The sequence below is a fragment of the Phytophthora infestans genome, genomic scaffold (assembly GCF_000142945.1).
Source record: "Phytophthora infestans T30-4 supercont1.40 genomic scaffold, whole genome shotgun sequence".
In the NCBI taxonomy this organism is placed as follows: Eukaryota; Oomycota; class Peronosporomycetes; order Peronosporales; family Peronosporaceae; genus Phytophthora; species Phytophthora infestans.
This window is the reverse complement of record NW_003303719.1, coordinates 878,084-900,757: the sequence shown is the minus strand read 5'-3', so window position 1 is coordinate 900,757 and position 22,674 is coordinate 878,084. Positions and strand designations below refer to the sequence as shown.

Below are 22,674 nucleotides of genomic sequence, written 5' to 3'. Positions count from 1 at the left end.
CACCGGAAATCGTATGCGATTTTTTACGTTTTCATATTTTGCTTAAGCATTGACACGACGATTTCTCTAGAACTGCGACCCCTTCTAGAATCGACCGGTGGTTTATCGCCATACGTCGAAGGGTCCGTGTCTATAAGACTGTGATATCAAGAATAATGCCGCCTAAATTAGTGGACGGCAGACAACAAAATGCAGTTATTGTCCATTTTGCACCGGTTATTTCTCCATACGGCACCTTTGAAAAATGCAAGAGTATGTAAACACCAAGTCAAACTATCCCGCATTTGCATTTCAAGACCAAAAACAACAATATGTTTGAATTTGTTTCGGTAAATGGGACTGACCATATATATAAGTGTGTATAGCTGAAGCTATTAAAAACGTTGTTAGTGTACACCTTTTACGTGTTCGCACGACATTAGCGTGCGCATAACGCAAGGCAGAATCTTTGAATGATAATAAAGGCTTTTTCCGTGTTTGGTGGGAAAACCTTCGCGCCACCCCTTTGGATCTACTTAAAGAGGAGCAGTGCGCCCAACCTTCACGTCGACCTTTTGGTCTGTGGTGACATATGTCGCTGTTGAATACAAAACGTCAGTAAAATTCAATGAGCAAAAACCTTCAGTGTAATTGAACGGACGCCTTCCTAACGCACGCGTCTCTATAAACCACATCCCTTCTCTCTGCCCCTCTGCGGGTTTCAAAGGGTAACCCTCGTCTTAAATAACGAGGTGGAAACATCTAGTAAACAGGCATCTGCAGATGAATCACCGATCATCACCATACTCGACCGTCACGTCTTTGCCGTGGCGAATGCTCTTAATGCTCGAAACGACAGCGATGACGCGACGTCCCCTGTCTACCTGGACGAACGTGTCAACTGGGATGCACGAATAGCCAACAAATCTCGTTAGCGCACCCATCCTCTACGAGTCGATCGCAGCACAAACCCGCCAGCTGAGCGTTGATAATGCTGGATCAGTACGAGACGATATCGAGGGTTGCACGTTTGTCCAGTGCGTGCAGCACTGACATATTCAATCTCAGCACCTCGCCGGCATCGACGTCCTCAGCGGCAATGACTGCCGGTTCGTCCGTGCGCAGGTTCCACACCGGAAACACCTTGGCAGACACATCCAAGTCAATATCGCACGCGCCTTTGTATGAGCAGAAGCTTTCATTTGCATTAACGAGCTCCGGCACGTGTTTGCTCGACCCAGATTGGAGCACCAGAAGGGGAAAACGTCAAAACGTGTATCATCCTGAAACGTTTTGTCAATATGTGTGAAACGTGTGTCAATAGGTGTATGGGCTGCCATCGGTATTGACAGTATGTGACAGTCTCAAAACAAACGCCAACAGGTGTATGAAAGTAAGGTCTGTGTGTCAAAATGCGTAGTGCCCTATAGATCACTGGCCAAGAAGTGGATACCGTGGGTTTGGTCCAAACCCACAAATCGCGACGTTCAGCGACCGACTTCCCACAGCCCCAAGGCAAACTCGCACACTTTGCGCTTCCATAAACGAATATTGCGACTGAGGGACAACAATGGATGTCGACGTGGGTGATATCAGTGAGGGTAGCGACTCAAGCGGTTCAGCGGGCTTGACGGTTGGCATGGTATTTAAGTCAGCAACGGACGCTCTCCATGCTGTACAAGACTATTCTCTTAGCCTCGGAAAGGCAGTCAAGGTTAGGCAACGAAGTGGAGTCCACAGACTCATTGGGTGTAGCTCTTATGGATGCGAGTTTTCCATACGTGTGTATCGGAAACGTCGATCTGACAAGACGTATGGACCGTGGTACATTTCTTCAATTGCTAATGACCATGTCAACTGTCTGTCAATCGCTAATCCAACCCGGAGGCAGATAACGGAGCTTCCAACTTTTGAAAGTGCTGTGCGTGCTGACGGTAGCGTCACATCAGGCGCACGCATTGATCAGATCCAGTCTAGAGATGAAATTTCGCTGGGAAAAAGCGACGAACACTTTACCGCGCCAAAGAAGCCGTTGACGACATCAGTAAGGAGGATTTAGTGCAGTCGTACAGCAAAATTCCAAGTTACCTCTCGAAATTTTCGGAGTTAAACCCTGGAAGCAACGCTCTAGCGGAAAATGACTCATTGGGACGTTTCAAACGAGCGATTGTGACTGCAAAGGTGTTTGCGGATGCTGTTCGAGCGCGTCAAGGAGTTGTTGGGGTTGATTGTAGCCATTCCAAGTGCCCATCGTACAGTGGAATGCAAATGCATCTCGTTGGCAGAGATGAAAACTTAAGGAACGTGACTATTGCCTTTGGCTTGGTGGAGGCGGAAGACTTTGACAACTACAAGTGGTTTTTTCGACCTTGGATAAACACGGATATAGCTTTCGAGGAGCTTCGATGTTTTGTGATCGCAGCGGCTCTCTAATATCCGTGGCGACTGAAATGCGTCTGAACCTAAAGTATTGTACACTTTACATTATCCGCAATCTCCTTGGGCGCTTTCGCAAGTTTACACACGTACACAAGAATCTCGTTTGGTCGCTACAAAGTTCGGATACAAAAGAACTGTACACCAGTCGGCTGAAGTGGATTGGATTGAAACTCAGGCCTGATGAGAAGAATCACTTGAGTGAAATACCCCCTCAACGATGATGCGTGTATGCTAATATCGGTGAGGTCCCTCTGTATGGATGGAGAACTTCAAACTTTGTCGAGAGCGTATTCGGTACTCAGCTTGTGAAGGGTATGAGAAAGCTACCTCCGTATCGATTTATTGAAGCAATGTGCGGCTCTATTGCTGACGAATGCTGCAAGCGATCCGAAAATGCTAGATTGTGGGCAGATAAAGGTTTCGTTTTGACACCTGGGGCCGAAAAGCTACACAGAAAACAGAGTGCAGACATTGGCCAATACTCGGTCCAGCATGCTTCGAATGATGTTTGCTACGTGCACTCAGTATTCAGCTCAGTACGATCCGACGCCGAGTGAATTTGCGGAACGGGACTTGTAAGTGTAGCTACGTTGATCAAATGGGCATGCCGTGTAGGCACCTCATCGCGGCGCTTGAAAGTGTTGGCAACCGTTTGGACGTGTACAAACACTTTCAGCCGTGTTATAAAGTGTCGGTGTATGCCAATGCATTTCACGCTAAAGCTGTCTTTATACCGATAGAATCAGACATCACTCAGAGTTCCGAATGGCTACCTGCAGTTTTTACAAAAAACCTGGGACGGCCCAAGACGAAGCGCATAAGAAGTGTTGGAGAGGACGGGAATAGATCTTCACAGAGTTGCTCAAGTTGCCATCGGAAAGGCCACAACAAGCGTTCATGCACGCAATCGGATGGCACATAACACATTCAAAAAGAGTGTCCCGCAGTCGCTATAGAGCAACAACGAGGTCACTTTCGTGTTTTTTTTTTGTTTTGTTCGAACATTTAGAAGATCACTCAACTCCGTTTTTTTTAAGAGTGTCCCTCAGTCGCTATCGAGCAATAATGAAGTCACTTTCATGTTTTGTTTTTGTTTTGTTTGTGCATTTAAAAGTTACTCAATTCCAGGGTTTTGCGCTATAATAATCCTTAAGGAGAATCGTCACTGCTAATCATAGAGTCACTACAGCATTCATCCGCACCACACTGGCATTTAAACCATACTTCATCGCCATAATCAACAGTGACCTCGCTACCAGCTCGAAAATCCTCCATCGCAACGACAACCACCGTGACGAAGCGGCGGTTTTGAACCTTGTAAAACGACAATTTGCCGCACAGGAATGATTCATGAGCCGCGTAATGTTCCCCTTGAATTTCGCCTCGATCCACAAGTTCTCCTTGGGCGACGACCGCGCGGCCAAACCGACGGTGTAGTTGCTGATTCTTTTCTTGTCCTTACGGTAGTCGTGTGTTATCAACACACCAGCGTACTCAGCAACAATACTTCCACTTTCAATATCCTTAGACGTGAAAACAGAGTATCCAAAATTTCCACGAGCTAGGTGCAGGCCACTCACAGTTCTCAGTCGATTGCCACAGTCAGATCTGTTGAGGCAGTTATTTCGAGCACCAAATATGCTACCCAGTGCATTTGGGCAACTATCCGGTCGGCAAATTGTGGCGCAGCCACACCAATCCATAGGCCTTAAGTCGGGTACCAAAATGTTGTTTGGGATCTCGGTATTGGTTATCTCCACTACAGCAGTAGGCCATGGAACTACGTCATTATCTTTCTGTAGGAGCAATACGTTCACTTTTTCATTTTCGCCCGTCTCAGAAGCTCCATTAGAGCGTTCGATAGACCTGCTGTCGTTTTCGTCGCAGGACTCGTCCAAATAAATTATATCTGGTGTGACAGTCCAGTACACATTGTCGATTTCATCGTGGCATCCGGTGCCAACGTCGTTGCATTCAGTCTTGTCATGGCTGCTTTCGTCACCACTCTCCATTAAACTGATAATCTCACGAGGCGAAATAAGCGGAGCGCAATACTCTTCGCAATATTCGTTTGGCTGATGTGCTGTATTAGAGCCGCAATCACTAGCTTCATCACTCACTCTCTCTGTATCTTCATTGTCGCTAGTATCATACAAAACAATCACTTCCGAAAGTTTAGCAATATCTTTGCCAACAGAGCCTACTTCACGATGCTCTGGGGGTAAAATACCCTCTCCTGCCTCCTTGATTAAATCGACCAGGTCTGTAATTAAAGGAAGTGCTTCGACTTCACGTCGGGTCTCCGCTCCAGTCTTCCCTACACGCGAAATGCACGGGCCTCTGTAGCATGGTCCCCTCCAGAAGGAGGCAAACTCACCAAGCGGCGCCGTTTTTATCACTCCACAGCGGTAAGCCCGCTTAGAAGCTCGGACTGGGGCCCGCCTCTTCATGTACCGCTGTTTCCTGCTCTTCGCCTTGAAATGCCCGACTTTAGATGAATGCGCAACGCGTGAGATGCGCTCTTGCTCTGCGTACAACGGCGCAGTTCTCTTCGACAGCGTCACAGCTCGCGCCATCTCGGCGTCCCTCACTTGCTGGAATGTGATTGTGTCGTAAATGGGCCGAGACTTCTGTGCTGAACAATGGGTTTCGCCCTATTTATCCCCAAAACTTGTGACAGTACGTGTGCTCTGTTCAACGCTGCCGGTGACCATCACTCTGACTTGTTTTGACCGCGTATGACAAACGTTTGCTCAATTGATACACGTTCTGACGTTTTCCCGCACCAGAAGTGCTGAACCGCGGGAAAAGGGTCACCAGCGGATTAAATTGTTTGCACAGATGATCCATTTTACGCGACCGTATCAAATACATTATTTGGCGGCAAAGCGGAAGGCAACCACAAAAAATTACGTGAATCGGTGCGGTTCTGCTTACAGCACTGTGACTGCGTGTGACGACGACGATGGGTGGGGGGGGGGGTGCGAACGTCGCTGCGGCTGTAGCGTTGTTACGATTGCGGTCTCAAGTGCAGGTACATCCGTATCACGGTGACCCCGGCGATCGTTACTGGCGAGGGCAAAGCACCTTGCGTGATATTGGTCGTGAAGGCGTCTCCAAAAGCCCCGGCGATTAGGCAGCTGGACTGGAGCATCGACGAATGGCAGGCAGGTATATCAAATGAAAAAGCGGTGCGTCGTGGCTTTGAGATTCACTGACCACCGGCTTGGCGATTGTATTGGCGTCAGCCACAAGGCATCGCAGTAGCGGTACCACTGATCTCTGCCCATCTCTCTGCTGTATCGAATGTTCGGCGGCGTGCTCTAAATTTATCGTCGCTACAGCGCAGCCTCCAGTGATGTGCAGAGTGGGTCAAATGCACCTTCGCTCACGATAGTAGGGACGTTAGTAAGTATCAAACAAATTAGCATGAAATCTTATTTGAAACGTAGGCTTTTTGATATGGAAGTCGCGGTCGTCTTCGCGCCTTCGAGTACAGATTTAGAAGTGAGCAGCGTTTTAATCTGGTAGAAACATATGTTTACGAGCCAATTCAGCAAAAGCCCAAAGCGTTATGGTCAGCTTACTAAATACAAATCCATGACTAGCAGTTACAGCTTACAGTACCTCTAGTGTAGAGCTTTCTGCGCTGGACGTGTACTCTAGGGCCTCTGTATGTTTCCATATATTCACACGTCGCAGACAAAATACGTGGAAATTTAATTGGTCACAAGGGTATGAGCTTCTATTTCCTATGTATGCGCGATCGTCGCTGCGGCTGCAAGCGTTGTTACGATTGCGGCCTCAAGTGCAGGTACATCCGTATCACGGTGACCCCGACGCTCGTTACTTGGCGAGGGCGAAGCACCTTGCGTGATTTTGGTCGTGAAGGCGTCTCCAAAAGCCCCGGCGATTAGGCAGCTGGACGGGAGCATCGACGAATGGCAGGCAGGTATATCAAATGAAAAGGCGGTGCGTCGTGGCTTTGAAATTCACTGACCACCGGCTTGGCGATTGTATTGGCGTCAGCCACAAGGCATCGCAGAAGCGGTACCACTGATCTCTGCCCATCTCTCTGCTGTATCGGATGTTCGGCGGCGTGCTCTAAATTTAGCTGAGGGTATCGTCGCTACAGCGCAGCCTCCAGTGATGTGCAGAGTGGGTCAAATGCACCTTCGCTCACGATAGTAAGGACGTTAGTAAGTATCAAACAAATTAGCATGAAATCTTATTGGAAACGTAGGCTTTTTGATATGGAAGTCGCGGTCGTCTTCGCGCCTTCGAGTACAGATTTAGAAGTGAGCAGCGTTTTAATCTGGCAGAAACATATGTTTACGAGCCAATTCAGCAATAGCCCAAAGCGTTATGGTCAGCTTACTAAATACAAATCCATGACTAGCAGTTACAGCTTACAGTACCTCTAGTGTAGAGCTTTCTGCGCTGGACGTGTACTCTAGGGCCTCTGTATGTTTCCATATATTCACACGTCGCAGACAAAATACATGGAAATTTAATTTGGTCACAAGGGTATGAGCTTCTATTTCCTATGTATGCGCGATCGTCGCTGCGGCTGCAAGCGTTGTTACGATTGCGGTCTCAAGTGCAGGTACATCCGTATCACGGTGACCCCGGCGCTCGTTACTTGGCGAGGGCGAAGCACCTTGCGTGATTTTGGTCGTGAAGGCGTCTCCAAAAGCCCCGGCGATTAGGCAGCTGGACGGGAGCATCGACGAATGGCAGGCAGGTATATCAAATGAAAAGGCGGTGCGTCGTGGCTTTGAAATTCACTGACCACCGGCTTGGCGATTGTATTGGCGTCAGCCACAAGGCATCGCAGAAGCGGTACCACTGATCTCTGCCCATCTCTCTGCTGTATCGGATGCTCGGCGGCGTGCTCTAAATTTAGCTGGGGGTATCGTCGCTACAGCGCAGCCTCCAGTGATGTGCAGAGTGGGTCAAATGCACCTTCGCTCACGATAGTAGGGACGTTAGTAAGTATCAAACAAATTAGCATGAAATCTTATTTGAAACGTAGGCTTTTTGATATGGAAGTCGCGGTCGTCTTCGCGCCTTCGAGTACAGATTTAGAAGTGAGCAGCGTTTTAATCTGGTAGAAACATATGTTTACGAGCCAATTCAGCAAAAGCCCAAAGCGTTATGGTCAGCTTACTAAATACAAATCCATGACTAGCAGTTACAGCTTACAGTACCTCTAGTGTAGAGCTTTCTGCGCTGGACGTGTACTCTAGGGCCTCGGTATGTTTCATATATTCACACGTCGCAGACAAAATACGTGGAAATTTAATTTGGTCACAAGGGTATGAGCTTCTATTTCCTATGTATGCGCGATCGTCGCTGCAGCTGCAAGCGTTGTTACGATTGCGGCCTCAAGTGCAGGTACATCCGTATCACGGTGACCCCGGCGCTCGTTACTTGGCGAGGGCGAAGCACCTTGCGTCATTTTGGTCGTGAAGGCGTCTCCAAAAGCCCCGGCGATTAGGCAGCTGGACGGGAGCATCGACGAATGGCAGGCAGGTATATCAAATGAAAAGGCGGTGCGTCGTGGCTTTGAGATTCACTGACCACCGGCTTGGCGATTGTATTGGCGTCAGCCACAAGGCATCGCAGTAGCGGTACCACTGATCTCTGCCCATCTCTCTGCTGTATCGGATGTTCGGCGGCGTGCTCTAAATTTAGCTGGGGGTATCGTCGCTACAGCGCAGCCTCCAGTGATGTGCAGAGTGGGTCAAATGCACCTTCGCTCACGATAGTAGGGACGTTAGTAAGTATCAAACAAATTAGCATGAAATCTTATTTGAAACGTAGGCTTTTTGATATGGAAGTCGCGGTCGTCTTCGCGCCTTCGAGTACAGATTTAGAAGTGAGCAGCGTTTTAATCTGGTAGAAACATATGTTTACGAGCCAATTCAGCAAAAGCCCAAAGCGTTATGGTCAGCTAAAAAATACAAATCCATGACTAGCAGTTACAGCTTACAGTACCTCTAGTGTAGAGCTTTCTGCGCTGGACGTGTACTCTAGGGCCTCGGTATGTTTCATATATTCACACGTCGCAGACAAAATACGTGGAAATTTAATTTGGTCACAAGGGTATGAGCTTCTATTTCCTATGTATGCGCGATCGTCGCTGCAGCTGCAAGCGTTGTTACGATTGCGGCCTCAAGTGCAGGTACATCCGTATCACGGTGACCCCGGCGCTCGTTACTTGGCGAGGGCGAAGCACCTTGCGTCATTTTGGTCGTGAAGGCGTCTCCAAAAGCCCCGGCGATTAGGCAGCTGGACGGGAGCATCGACGAATGGCAGGCAGGTATATCAAATGAAAAGGCGGTGCGTCGTGGCTTTGAAATTCACTGACCACCGGCTTGGCGATTGTATTGGCGTCAGCCACAAGGCATCGCAGTAGCGGTACCACTGATCTCTGCCCATCTCTCTGCTGTATCGGATGTTCGGCGGCGTGCTCTAAATTTAGCTGGGGGTATCGTCGCTACAGCGCAGCCTCCAGTGATGTGCAGAGTGGGTCAAATGCACCTTCGCTCACGATAGTAGGGACGTTAGTAAGTATCAAACAAATTAGCATGAAATCTTATTTGAAACGTAGGCTTTTTGATATGGAAGTCGCGGTCGTCTTCGCGCCTTCGAGTACAGATTTAGAAGTGAGCAGCGTTTTAATCTGGTAGAAACATATGTTTACGAGCCAATTCAGCAAAAGCCCAAAGCGTTATGGTCAGCTTACAAAATACAAATCCATGACTAGCAGTTACAGCTTACAGTACCTCTAGTGTAGAGCTTTCTGCGCTGGACGTGTACTCTAGGGCCTCGGTATGTTTCATATATTCACACGTCGCAGACAAAATACGTGGAAATTTAATTGGTCACAAGGGTATGAGCTTCTATTTCCTATGTATGCGCGATCGTCGCTGCGGCTGCAAGCGTTGTTACGATTGCGGCCTCAAGTGCAGGTACATCCGTATCACGGTGACCCCGGCGCTCGTTACTTGGCGAGGGCGAAGCACCTTGCGTGATTTTGGTCGTGAAGGCGTCTCCAAAAGCCCCGGCGATTAGGCAGCTGGACGGGAGCATCGACGAATGGCAGGCAGGTATATCAAATGAAAAGGCGGTGCGTCGTGGCTTTGAAATTCACTGACCACCGGCTTGGCGATTGTATTGGCGTCAGCCACAAGGCATCGCAGTAGCGGTACCACTGATCTCTGCCCATCTCTCTGCTGTATCGGATGTTCGGCGGCGTGCTCTAAATTTAGCTGGGGGTATCGTCGCTACAGCGCAGCCTCCAGTGATGTGCAGAGTGGGTCAAATGCACCTTCGCTCACGATAGTAGGGACGTTAGTAAGTATCAAACAAATTAGCATGAAATCTTATTTGAAACGTAGGCTTTTTGATATGGAAGTCGCGGTCGTCTTCGCGCCTTCGAGTACAGATTTAGAAGTGAGCAGCGTTTTAATCTGGTAGAAACATATGTTTACGAGCCAATTCAGCAAAAGCCCAAAGCGTTATGGTCAGCTTACTAAATACAAATCCATGACTAGCAGTTACAGCTTACAGTACCTCTAGTGTAGAGCTTTCTGCGCTGGACGTGTACTCTAGGGCCTCTGTATGTTTCCATATATTCACACGTCGCAGACAAAATACATAGAAATTTAATTGGTCACAAGGGTATGAGCTTCTATTTCCTATGTATGCGCGATCGTCGCTGCGGCTGCAAGCGTTGTTACGATTGCGGTCTCAAGTGCAGGTACATCCGTATCACGGTGACCCCGGCGCTCGTTACTTGGCGAGGGCGAAGCACCTTGCGTGATTTTGGTCGTGAAGGCGTCTCCAAAAGCCCCGGCGATTAGGCAGCTGGACGGGAGCATCGACGAATGGCAGGCAGGTATATCAAATGAAAAGGCGGTGCGTCGTGGCTTTGAAATTCACTGACCACCGGCTTGGCGATTGTATTGGCGTCAGCCACAAGGCATCGCAGTAGCGGTACCACTGATCTCTGCCCATCTCTCTGCTGTATCGGATGTTCGGCGGCGTGCTCTAAATTTAGCTGGGGGTATCGTCGCTACAGCGCAGCCTCCAGTGATGTGCAGAGTGGGTCAAATGCACCTTCGCTCACGATAGTAGGGACGTTAGTAAGTATCAAACAAATTAGCATGAAATCTTATTTGAAACGTAGGCTTTTTGATATGGAAGTCGCGGTCGTCTTCGCGCCTTCGAGTACAGATTTAGAAGTGAGCAGCGTTTTAATCTGGTAGAAACATATGTTTACGAGCCAATTCAGCAAAAGCCCAAAGCGTTATGGTCAGCTAAAAAATACAAATCCATGACTAGCGCTTACAGCTTACAGTACCTCTAGTGTAGAGCTTTCTGCGCTGGACGTGTACTCTAGGGCCTCTGTATGTTTCATATATTCACACGTCGCAGACAAAATACATGGAAATTTAATTTGGTCACAAGGGTATGAGCTTCTATTTACTATGTATGCGCGATCGTTCGCTTGTGCGATCTTCCCTGCCGCTGCAAGCGTTGTTTACGATTGTTCGGTCTCACAGTGCAGGGTACATCCGTCCATCACCGGTGTACCCCGCGCGATCGTTTACTGGCGAGGGCAAAGCACCTTGCGTGATATTGGTCGTGAAGGCGTCTCCAAAAGCCCCGGCGATTAGGCAGCTGGACTGGAGCATCGACGAATGGCAGGCAGGTATATCAAATGAAAAAGCGGTGCGTCGTGGCTTTGAGATTCACTGACCAGCGGCTTGGCGATTGTATTGGCGTCAGCCACAAGGCATCGCAGTAGCGGTACCACTGATCTCTGCCCATCTCTCTGCTGTATCGAATGTTCGGCGGCGTGCTCTAAATTTATCTGGGGGTATCGTCGCTACAGCGCAGCCTCCAGTGATGTGCAGAGTGGGTCAAAAGCAACTCTCCCTCCCTCACACAAAAATAGAGGACGTTTAGTAAGGTAATCAAACAAATTTAACCGGAAAATTCTAATTGTAAAAAGTCAGGCCTTTTTGTATAAGGTAAATCCGCGTTGCTTCTCGCGCCTCTCCAGATACGAAATTAAAAATGAAACCACGTTTTTAATCTGGTAGAAAACATAGGTTTACGAACCAAATCCACAAAGCCCCAAACGTTTATTGTCCGCTTACTCAAATAAAAATCCAGTGCTAGCAGTTCCAGCTTACCAGTACCTCTAGTGTAGAGCTTTCTGCGCTGGACGTGTACTCTAGGGCCTCTGTATGTTTCCATATATTCACACGTCGCAGACAAAATACATAGAAATTTAATTGGTCACAAGGGTATGAGCTTCTATTTCCTATGTATGCGCGATCGTCGCTGCGGCTGCAAGCGTTGTTACGATTGCGGTCTCAAGTGCAGGTACATCCGTATCACGGTGACCCCGGCGCTCGTTACTTGGCGAGGGCGAAGCACCTTGCGTGATTTTGGTCGTGAAGGCGTCTCCAAAAGCCCCGGCGATTAGGCAGCTGGACTGGAGCATCGACGAATGGCAGGCAGGTATATCAAATGAAAAGGCGGTGCGTCGTGGCTTTGAAATTCACTGACCACCGGCTTGGCGATTGTATTGGCGTCAGCCACAAGGCATCGCAGTAGCGGTACCACTGATCTCTGCCCATCTCTCTGCTGTATCGGATGTTCGGCGGCGTGCTCTAAATTTAGCTGGGGGTATCGTCGCTACAGCGCAGCCTCCAGTGATGTGCAGAGTGGGTCAAATGCACCTTCGCTCACGATAGTAGGGACGTTAGTAAGTATCAAACAAATTAGCATGAAATCTTATTTGAAACGTAGGCTTTTTGATATGGAAGTCGCGGTCGTCTTCGCGCCTTCGAGTACAGATTTAGAAGTGAGCAGCGTTTTAATCTGGTAGAAACATATGTTTACGAGCCAATTCAGCAAAAGCCCAAAGCGTTATGGTCAGCTTACTAAATACAAATCCATGACTAGCAGTTACAGCTTACAGTACCTCTAGTGTAGAGCTTTCTGCGCTGGACGTGTACTCTAGGGCCTCTGTATGTTTCCATATATTCACACGTCGCAGACAAAATACATAGAAATTTAATTGGTCACAAGGGTATGAGCTTCTATTTCCTATGTATGCGCGATCGTCGCTGCGGCTGCAAGCGTTGTTACGATTGCGGTCTCAAGTGCAGGTACATCCGTATCACGGTGACCCCGGCGCTCGTTACTTGGCGAGGGCGAAGCACCTTGCGTGATTTTGGTCGTGAAGGCGTCTTCAAAAGCCCCGGCGATTAGGCAGCTGGACTGGAGCATCGACGAATGGCAGGCAGGTATATCAAATGAAAAGGCGGTGCGTCGTGGCTTTGAGATTCACTGACCACCGGCTTGGCGATTGTATTGGCGTCAGCCACAAGGCATCGCAGTAGCGGTACCACTGATCTCTGCCCATCTCTCTGCTGTATCGGATGTTCGGCGGCGTGCTCTAAATTTAGCTGGGGGTATCGTCGCTACAGCGCAGCCTCCAGTGATGTGCAGAGTGGGTCAAATGCACCTTCGCTCACGATAGTAGGGACGTTAGTAAGTATCAAACAAATTAGCATGAAATCTTATTTGAAACGTAGGCTTTTTGATATGGAAGTCGCGGTCGTCTTCGCGCCTTCGGGTACAGATTTAGAAGTGAGCAGCGTTTTAATCTGGTAGAAACATATGTTTACGAGCCAATTCAGCAAAAGCCCAAAGCGTTATGGTCAGCTTACAAAATACAAATCCATGACTAGCAGTTACAGCTTACAGTACCTCTAGTGTAGAGCTTTCTGCGCTGGACGTGTACTATAGGGCCTCTGTATGTTTCCATATATTCACGCGTCGCAGACAAAATACGTGGAAATTTAATTGGTCACAAGGGTATGAGCTTCTATTTACTATGCATGCGGGTTTTGTGGTTCATCTCTGCGGGCAGAACAACGAAATTCGGGAGGATGAAATCCGCTGAAATTCGACTGAGATTCCGCTGGAATGGCCTTCAGTACGCGCCGGCAGATCGACAAATCCGCTATAATGCGAATTCGCTGTAATTGCCCTCGTTTCGCTCAAATTTTGGCTAAATAATTGCAAAGGATAATCGTGTGGTAGCTTTTTGTTGAAACGGAAGGAGCTAGTATTGGAGTTATCTGACCTCTCAGCTTAATGAAACCCCACAACCAAGCAATTATCTGCATCGAAGATACGTTAGCTTGAATAAATTGCTTCCCAACACCGTTGACATGAGATCTACGATAGAGCGTCAACGGATGCTAGCTTTTGTATTGCACTGAAGGTGGAAACGTACAATACTTACATCAGCGGCATCTGTGATATTTTTAGATCTAGAATGCACACCACTGTGATAATAGGATATCATAGTTGGTCTAAATGCGCCTTCAACCCAGCTTAAATTGACCTCATTTTAGTAAGGCACGACTTAATCTGGCTCATTTACTGCAACTGTGATAGACCTTTATCACGTAGCAAGGGTGACCTTTCAAAAAAAAAGTTTTATAAGCAAGTATGCGGCGAGGCCAAAAGAGAAGCAGCCCGGCTCCAAGTGATGGCACCGCTGTGGCGCAGTCACGGCAGTCGAAGCGAGCTAATGCGAGTACCAAACGAACCTACCAGTCAAAAGAAAAGATAATGAGGACATGGCTTGCTCAACACTATCCAAGTACTGTCGATGCAGATACTCAGGAACTGCGCGTACCCCTCCCAAAAGAAGCCATTTTAGCCTTCTTCGGCCATATTTGCAGTCCTGCTCATGATTGCGATCGCGACGACATTAACTCCAACGACGCATCTAGTGTTCCGATCTCTGCGTCTTGTGTGTGGGGTTACCGTAGTGCGCTTGTTGACGTGTATCACAACAAGCTACTGGAGCTGGATCAGCCCGTGGACTTGGAATTGCGGCGTGATCTAGACGGATATGAAAAGGTGATTAATAACCTAAAGAAGCGCGGTCTGATGAAGATTAACGAGGGCAAGCGCCAGCTGAAAGCCAGTGGGTTTGAGGTACTTGCGCTGAAGCTGATGACACTTACACCAGCTAAGAGAGGCCAGTCGTGGGCAACGGTATTATTTGGGTGGAGCTACTTTGTCTTAATGTGGAACCTGATGAGCCGTTCCGACTCTATTGACACGATCATGTTACAGCATCTTGAGTGGGCCGATGACTGTATGGTTATCGAGGAGAAGGCCATAAAGGTGACCAAACTGGTGCGGGGAAATTTGGTAAACATGTGTACGCTAATCCCTACGAGCCTTCACAGTGTCCAATATTAGCTGCTGGAGTGCTTTTGTTTTCCAGTCCTGAACGAGTTGTTGGTGGAAAGCAGCAGCTCTTTCTAGGAAGCGACAACAAAAACCGTTTTGGACGAATGCTGCGCAGGGTCATTGGTGATTTGAGCGAGGAAGAAATTGGTCTACTCAGCTGCAATCCTGCAGATATTGGGACGCACAGTCTGCGAAAGGGAAGCAGCTCATATGTTCTTGGGCAGGTAAACGGCCCCACATCAGTATCGGTATATCTGCGTATGGGCCAAAGTCTTGGTAAGCTAAAGGACCGGTACATTCATTTCGAGCAAGGTGCAGATCAGCTCTGTGGCAGAATGATTGCTGGGTTGCCGTTCACTTCAGAGAAATTTGGAGTGCTGCCACCTCACTTCCCGACTGCAATAACACAAACCATGACTTCTTCATACTTGAAGAATATTGTAAGTGAATTTAGCAACTATCCACGTGGTGTGATATCCGCGTTTCCGTTCTTATTTGCCTCGGTAATTCATCATGAACACTATCTTTGTGCCAACCTCAGTCCCAACCACCCCATATTCAGAGCAAGAATTTTTTCAGCTAACCCTTTATTGAAGAAACAACAAGGGTCCACAGTACTAGCTATTGGAACTTCTCCAGTGTGTGGAATGACATCTACGGGTATACCCGCTCATCTTGCAGTTGCTAAGGAGGTAAAAGATTTACGCGAGGAGGTGGCTAATCTCAACGAAGAGATTAAACAGTTGAAGAGTGACGTTGCAACTAAATTACCAGGCAGTGTCGCTGACAAGGTCACCTCCGAGCTAAGAGAAAATTTCGTAGTGGGTGGTGTCGCTCCTGTATCCCTTCGAGATATCGCTAGTCTTCGAGCTGACCTGGCAACGGAGTTTCGTAACGCAATCAGCTCTATCCAGCCGCCACGCGATTGCGGGGTAGCCGCACCAGCGGAGATGCCATCAGCAGAGTCGCCATCAGCAGATTGGCATACTTGGCAGTGGGGTGATGGTCAACTGGGGCACGCCGTACCAAAAGGATGGGAGTTTCCGGCTCACACGAGTGTAAAGCAAATGTGGAATCTATGGTTCTTCGGTAATAAAGACACCGGGATTCGCCCATACAAGCTGCTTTGCAAACAGCATGATATCCAGCCAAATCACCACATGAGGCATTGCCGTGCCCGGAAATTCAAAACAATACAGAAGTCAAGTCAAATGATTTTCTGTGTGTTAAAGCCGTTAATGCATGTGTTTGGCATGTTCTGTCGAAATTGGCTTGCTCTATACATGTACTTCGAAGTGATTATCCGTGATCATAATCGTTTAGTGACGGGACCACCGCATTGCTTCGAAGCCGCGACGCATATCCTCCGTTTATCTTAGGGCTCAAGTCGCTTGCTGCTATCCAAGTATGTGCGTACATTTTATTGGGTCGCTTACCGCCCTCGCTTTAGTCTCTTCGATCACCGCTCACTCTGCACTCTCCTTACAAACATCGAGTCAAATGATGAGGACTCTACACGCGAGCTGACTGAAGTTAACAAGCAAGCTAAGCGATTTCTGCGTCAATATGATATCAACGAGTTGGCTGAACCAAATGAGGAGAGAGGTTTCAGTGGAATGAATAATGCGGACGATGTTTTAAAAAAGGCTGACGATCTAATCGGAAAGGCCAAGATCCCCGCGAACTTTAACACTGCGGTGGAGAAGGCTGCAATGATGGCGGACGACGTCGCAGCAGCAGCAGTTAAAGTCGCCGCGCCGTATCCTAAAGACTTAAGCTCAGCCACGATGAAGCAAATCCAAAAAGTGGAGCAACTGAGGGCGAGAGATCTCGCGACGTACACGAAGAAAACTAGTGATGGAATGCGCAGGAAGATTGAGCCTTTTCCTGGCATCAAAATCGCTCCCGAGAAATATCTGGGATCTCACGAAGAACGTCAAGTGCAGCGCTACGCTGACGACGACGTTACTAGACTGCTGTCTTCCGCTGTGATTTCGAGATCACCTAAAGAAGGAGGCGGTGATGTACTTCTCATTTCCAGCTCGAATCCGAAAAAGAACGACTGGCTTTTACCTAAGGGTGGCTGGGACAAGGGTGAGGATATCGAGAAGGCGGCAGGGCTCGTTATCGCCTATGGGTACGCAAGTGGATGGTGGAGAAATAGGGTCTTTGTCGAGCAGGTCTCGTACGATGACGCCATCCAGCTTCTGCCAAACGACCTCAGATAGTAGATATGGTGCAGAAAGCAAAGGAAATGAATGAGCTAATCAAGAGTGGCGCATTAAAGGAAGTGAACAATAAGCTTGCGAACATCAAGCTGGATTAGAAAACCAGGAGCACATATGACGTAGGTCGTCGACGTCAGAAGCGTAGCACATTAGCCGTTAAGCTGTTTTGTCTTTTTGGTAAAGTGAAACGTCGTCTAACCGCGACCACCAAGCAGAGGAAAAAAAAACTACGCTGTCATGTCATCTTATAATTAGATTCAAACGAAGTATCTATTTGCAGGAGTAGATGCCGTCATGAGCCGGTAAATCTTGCAAATGCGATCGCTGCTGTGAGATCAGCAGTACGTGTCGAATACCGGTAGTTTGGGGCTTGGCAGATACTGCTTCAACTCCAGCTCTCTAGTAGCTTTAATACATGTCACAGTATAGTGCACGCCGTAAACATGTGCACACCCCTGTTAAAAAGGCGTTTTCAGCTCTGAAACTGGATCGGTGAGCTATTGATATAACTGTTTCGGATGGCTTGCGCCCCTTATTCTGACTGGTCTCACGGTTAGATTATTTAACTTTATCGAGCACCTGAGTGCGAAATGCGAACTATTATGACGGGGGAGTGCTCTGCGTGTGTACCGGTATTATTCTATTCTCTAACAACAGAATGAAAGCGACGCCTTCGTACCTGAGAAAATTTATCGCCCTTCCATTCAGACAAGTATCAGTTTCCGAGGATTGTTCGTACAACATCCATTGTTAGCCACAGGTTAAAAAAGTGATTTTTCGTCAGTTATGTACATGTACCTTATATAGCAGTATTTGTTCACGATACAACGCTATCTGGCGCAAACAATACATTTTCAAATTTAAAACGCCATAATAATTCTAAGCTGCGATATTTTCGCATATAGCTCTATCACTTTTAATATAACTAGGCTGCAGCTGTAATTTTCAAGTATACATAAGAACGTGGTATCATTTTGAAAAATATGTATCTGAAGCTAGTGCGAAATCGTATTATCTATAATATATCTATTTTTTCGCGAAATCCTGGCCATTTAATTTGGAAAAAAATCAAAGCACAGAGAGGAAATTCAGATTCACTTGTCAATTACTAAGATGCCCAGTACAACCGGCCAAGTGTTCGACCGCCTCAACCGACAACGGGAGGACGAGACCTCCAACCTCGTTGTTAGCCACGAGAACTATGGCGATGTCGCTCACCATATAGAGGAAGAAGCCTCCGATTCTGGCTCACCTATTCTGTCTGAGTATATTGCGGCAGGTGGTGATAGTGCGCTAAAGGGCATGACCAACTTCTCTGCGCCCGAGCTGGATGCGCTTTGGGCTCTTGTGGAATCTGCGGTGACGATTACATGGACGCAAGGTCGTGGGCGTAAACCGTCTGTGTCGGGGAAAGACGCAATGCTCATTGCCCAGACCGTGTTGAAGCATTTTGACACATGTCAGAAGCACGCGATCAAATTCAACATCGGGATTACGACGCTGGAGAAAATGGTTCACCGTGTCATTCAGACAATTGAGCTCGTGCTGTACTCCCAGATGGTCAAGCGCGTAAGGATGTCCGAGCAGATGGAAGCTGGAAACACCTTTACAAACTCTCCACATGCTCTGTACGCTACTGACGTCAAGTTCCAGCCAGCATATCGGCCTAGCGGTCGCTTTCCAGAACAGAAGGTCTACTTCTCCGGCAAGCACAAGCTGTATGGGTTCAAGATTGAGTGCTCTGTGACACCACCAGGTGTCGCTGTTGATGATTCAGATCATTCTCCTGGATCAACGTCGGATCTGACGATGATGCTCGACAGGCTCACGATTCATCGTCAGATGCTGCGCAAGGAGGACGGGACAACTGCTGAAATGGGAGCTGACCCAACGCAGTTTCCACATATGTGAGCCGTGCTAGTAAACAAGAGTTACCAGGGTGCCGGGCGGGTGCTTCGAGCGATCCGGCCAAAGAAACAACCGCGCGGAGGTACTCTTGACCGTGACGATATTTCCCGCAACCGTGCAATTTCTTCAGATCGCGTCCTGGTTGAGAATTATTTTGGCCGGATGTGTATGCTGTGGAAAGCTACCTATGCGACCTTTAAGTGGAACGAGAACCGTTTTGATGGTGTTGCTCGGCTATGTGTGGCGTTGACCAACTTCCATGTAGGTTTGATGCCTCTACGAACTCACGACAGCGAACACTACGATATGGTGTTGTACAAGTATCAGTCAATGGGCGAGCGTATTCGCACCCTGCATGTTAGAGCCCAGCGTCTATATCGAGCTCGGCAGCAGCTGTGCTCGCGCCCTGGACCATAAAGCGTTCGCTCTCGCCTATCCACATCTTAGCGCGAGACCCAATACGAATCGGACGACTCTCTAAATCATGCTTTGTAAGGCACCTTTTCCTGGTCTTATTCTGCTTGCTCCTAGCTTCCTAAGACTAAAGACATTAAATAGATTACTTTTGCTATAACTCTACGTTTGACTTCCCAACTTTTCGTCAAAATCGATGTAATCAGGCTCCGTGCAGCTAGAAAGGATTAGGCAGCAACTTCAAAGCGGTAAAAACCACGGAAGTTGCTTAATGCCAGTTGCCCACTAATACCACACCACGCGCCGTCTTAAACTCCACAATGCACTACAGGGGTATGCGTGTAGCGTTCACAGTACTTCGGCCCGTCACCCCCTTGGCCGATTGATGGCAAGTTGGAAAGTGAGGAAGATGAAGTGTCTAGCTGGTGTATTTGCACCTGTAAAGTACCTGATAGTGTATAGGCAGAACCCAGGTGTCGTTGAAATAGACCGACGCTTGGGTAGTAGCCTCCACAATTCAATTTTTGTGCCACAAATGTAGCCAACTGGTTTTCATAGAAACGTACTTATCCCAGAAGTAACGGCCTAAGCCATGATATGCGAATATATAAAAAACAGCAGAGTAAATGAGACTGCGTCAAACAAAATGTTACTTACGAACCTCTGAGAGTTATCGAGATAATCGAGCTCAAAGTTGGCCAATTGATTTCGCACTTAACCGAAAGAGTGACATTTATTGTAAACTTCCATCGAAAAAACTGTAAAACCACCCTTATTCAATTGATTTTAACAAGAGATTTTAAATAACACTTTAATATCTAAAATTGAAAAAAATATTGAGCTCACAACACTCCTAAATGTATCGTCATTGCGAGGGCCCATAAATGAAGATAATATTTTTGAGTGACCACAACTTCTTCAGTTTTAAGCATTCTGCAGCTTGTAAGGGCTCAAAAGATAGAGGAGACGCCCCGCTTTCGCTTGGAGTGCTTAAATCGCGATTCGTACTTAGGTTCATAAGTAACATTTTATTTGACGCAGTCTCAAATGCGAAAAACAAGCATGTGCTTTTCCAGGAATCATGTTTTCCGAAATAAGGCGTGGAATTCGCATATAATTTGATTTTATGCGAAATTAGGCACCATACGCTAAGACACACGTTTTGAGACTGTTATCTAGTAAATAGGACTTGCGACGACACAGGTAACATTTGTTTACTTTGTTACCCGATGTAGCGAAATGTTTAATCTGTATAAGACACATTGATATAGTATATCTGAGGCTGCGTCAAACAAAATGATACTTCTGAACCATTTAGAGTTATCCACATCATCGAGCTCAAAGTTGGCCAATTGATTTCGCACTTAACCGAAAGAGTGACATTTATTGTAAACTTCCATCGAAAAAACTGTAAAATCACCCTTATTCAATTGATTTTAACAAGAGATTTTAGATAACACTTTAATCTCTAAAATTCAAAAAAAAAATATTGAGCTCACAACACTTCTAAATGTATCGTCATTGCGAGGGCCCATAAATGAAAATAATATTTTTGAGTGACCACAACTTCTTCAGTTTTAAGCATTCTGCAGCTTGTAAGGGCTCAAAAGATAGAGAAGACGCCCCGCTTTCGCTTAGAGTACTCATATCGCGATCCGTACTTAGGTTTGTAAGTATCATTTTGTTTGACGCAGCCTCAAAATTTAATATACATATTATGTATACTTCATTTTTGTATGGGCTCTGACAAACTTGAAGTTAACGAGGGCTAGGCATGTATACGTGCAGAGATATGCAGTGGCTTCAATTTAGCATTTTCACTAAATTAGTTGATAGAGGAATGGTGAGGTGTCCGCCAGAGGGTGATACAGATTTGAAGCTGTTATTTCACACCATAAATTTCTTGCTCATTTCAGATTCTCCCCTCAAGTTGGACACACAAATCGCTACCTCACGAAATGGCATTCCGCGTTCGAGAGAGCTGAAAAATCTCGGGTGGAGCTCAAAGATCCCAGCTGGACCTCATTGTATCACACGTATCTAAAGCCGGGTAAGACGAAGAAGAGATTGGAAAACGTGGACTACTTCGTCGGGTAAGAAGATTTAATGCGGTATCGGAACCGCTGTGGCCTCGGTAAGCTTGCCGTTATTGTATAACGATATTAGCCAGCGGGTAATTGGAGCATTGTATGAACAAAGGAAGTTTCCTCTGCGAAGCGGAAAGCCCGAAAAACCCATTATGAGGATATAGTTGCTCAGAACGCGCTGAGCGCTCGTGAGGTGGCATCTTCATCGGACGTACGCGAGCTGTGCTTTGGCAGCACGCAATAACCCTCCTCGTACTGCGGATTTTCGTGATTCAAGCGCGGTTGAGCAAGGCGCCGAGCTGGGGACTTAATCGAAAAGTGAAATGACTATGTATGTACTATACATTCCACGGCACTGATACGATCTTGTATTGTACAGGCCCTGACTCGAATTTCGATCGCGCCTTTTTTGGCGGCGACGGTGCGGATCTGAAGGCTAAAGTCCTAAAAGCTGAGGGGCAAGGTGGTGACACTGGACTCCAAGATGCCAATTTCGTGCCTGCTATTGCCGCTTCGGATTCCAGTGAGTACGAGGATGGTGGTGGCCCTTAATCGTATACCGCCGCATGCAACACCGGTGCCAGTGTGGAGAGCTGTACGGCCGAACCGGTTTATGTCGATTCAGGTGACCCTGCTCTACAAGGAGCTGACACTGCGAGCGACGGCGAAGGATCGTGAAACTAAGCACATTCTATACACTCTATATAATCAATATTATCGTGTCTGATACAGTTCCTGTGGTACCTCCAATGGAAGGCACTCACGTTACTACATTCGGTATGAATTTTATTAGCATCATGTGCTGGATATGAATCTAGCTGTTATGGCCTATCTCAAATGGGGCAGACCCAACGACGCCCCCTCACCGCCGTACCCTTGTGGAAGTATTTGGGGTGGCAGCAACCTTGGGAAGCGAATATGTGATGTCCGAGAGCGACGAATACACCGCCAGGTACCGCGGGGGTAGTAGCGGTGATGAGGCGAGTCACCAATCGATGATCCAAAGACTGAGGAAAACGACAAAACTCCCTTAAGTAGTGGTACTGCTAAATTGTACACACACGATACTAATACGCGTTACCGTTGTGGTTGCACTTCGCTGTCTACTCGTCTGGATTTATTCCACTTGCCACGGGGTGTGCGCGTGCCGTATGCATGCTACAGCTGAAGTAACAGGAATTGTGCGACCTTATTGGCAGATCATATGGTATACTGAATTGTGATTGGTCTCCAGCTTCAATTGGGTCGATCACGGGATCTGTTACGGGAGGAAAATCGTGACATGTGGTGTGTACATTGTATACGAGTGTTCCCGT

At 47.4% G+C, this 22,674-nt stretch overlaps 1 protein-coding gene across 1 annotated transcript; it reads left to right on the top strand.

The window, feature by feature from the left end:
* Nucleotides 1-2,732: 2,732 nt before the first annotated feature.
* PITG_15719 (uncharacterized protein) lies at nucleotides 2,733-3,340 on the top strand (the record flags this gene model as incomplete). Its single annotated transcript, XM_002897948.1, has 2 exons — nucleotides 2,733-2,880; nucleotides 2,973-3,340. 2 exons carry the CDS (start codon nucleotides 2,733-2,735, stop codon nucleotides 3,338-3,340), a joined length of 516 nt encoding a protein of 171 aa, XP_002897994.1.
* Nucleotides 3,341-22,674: the final 19,334 nt, after the last annotated feature.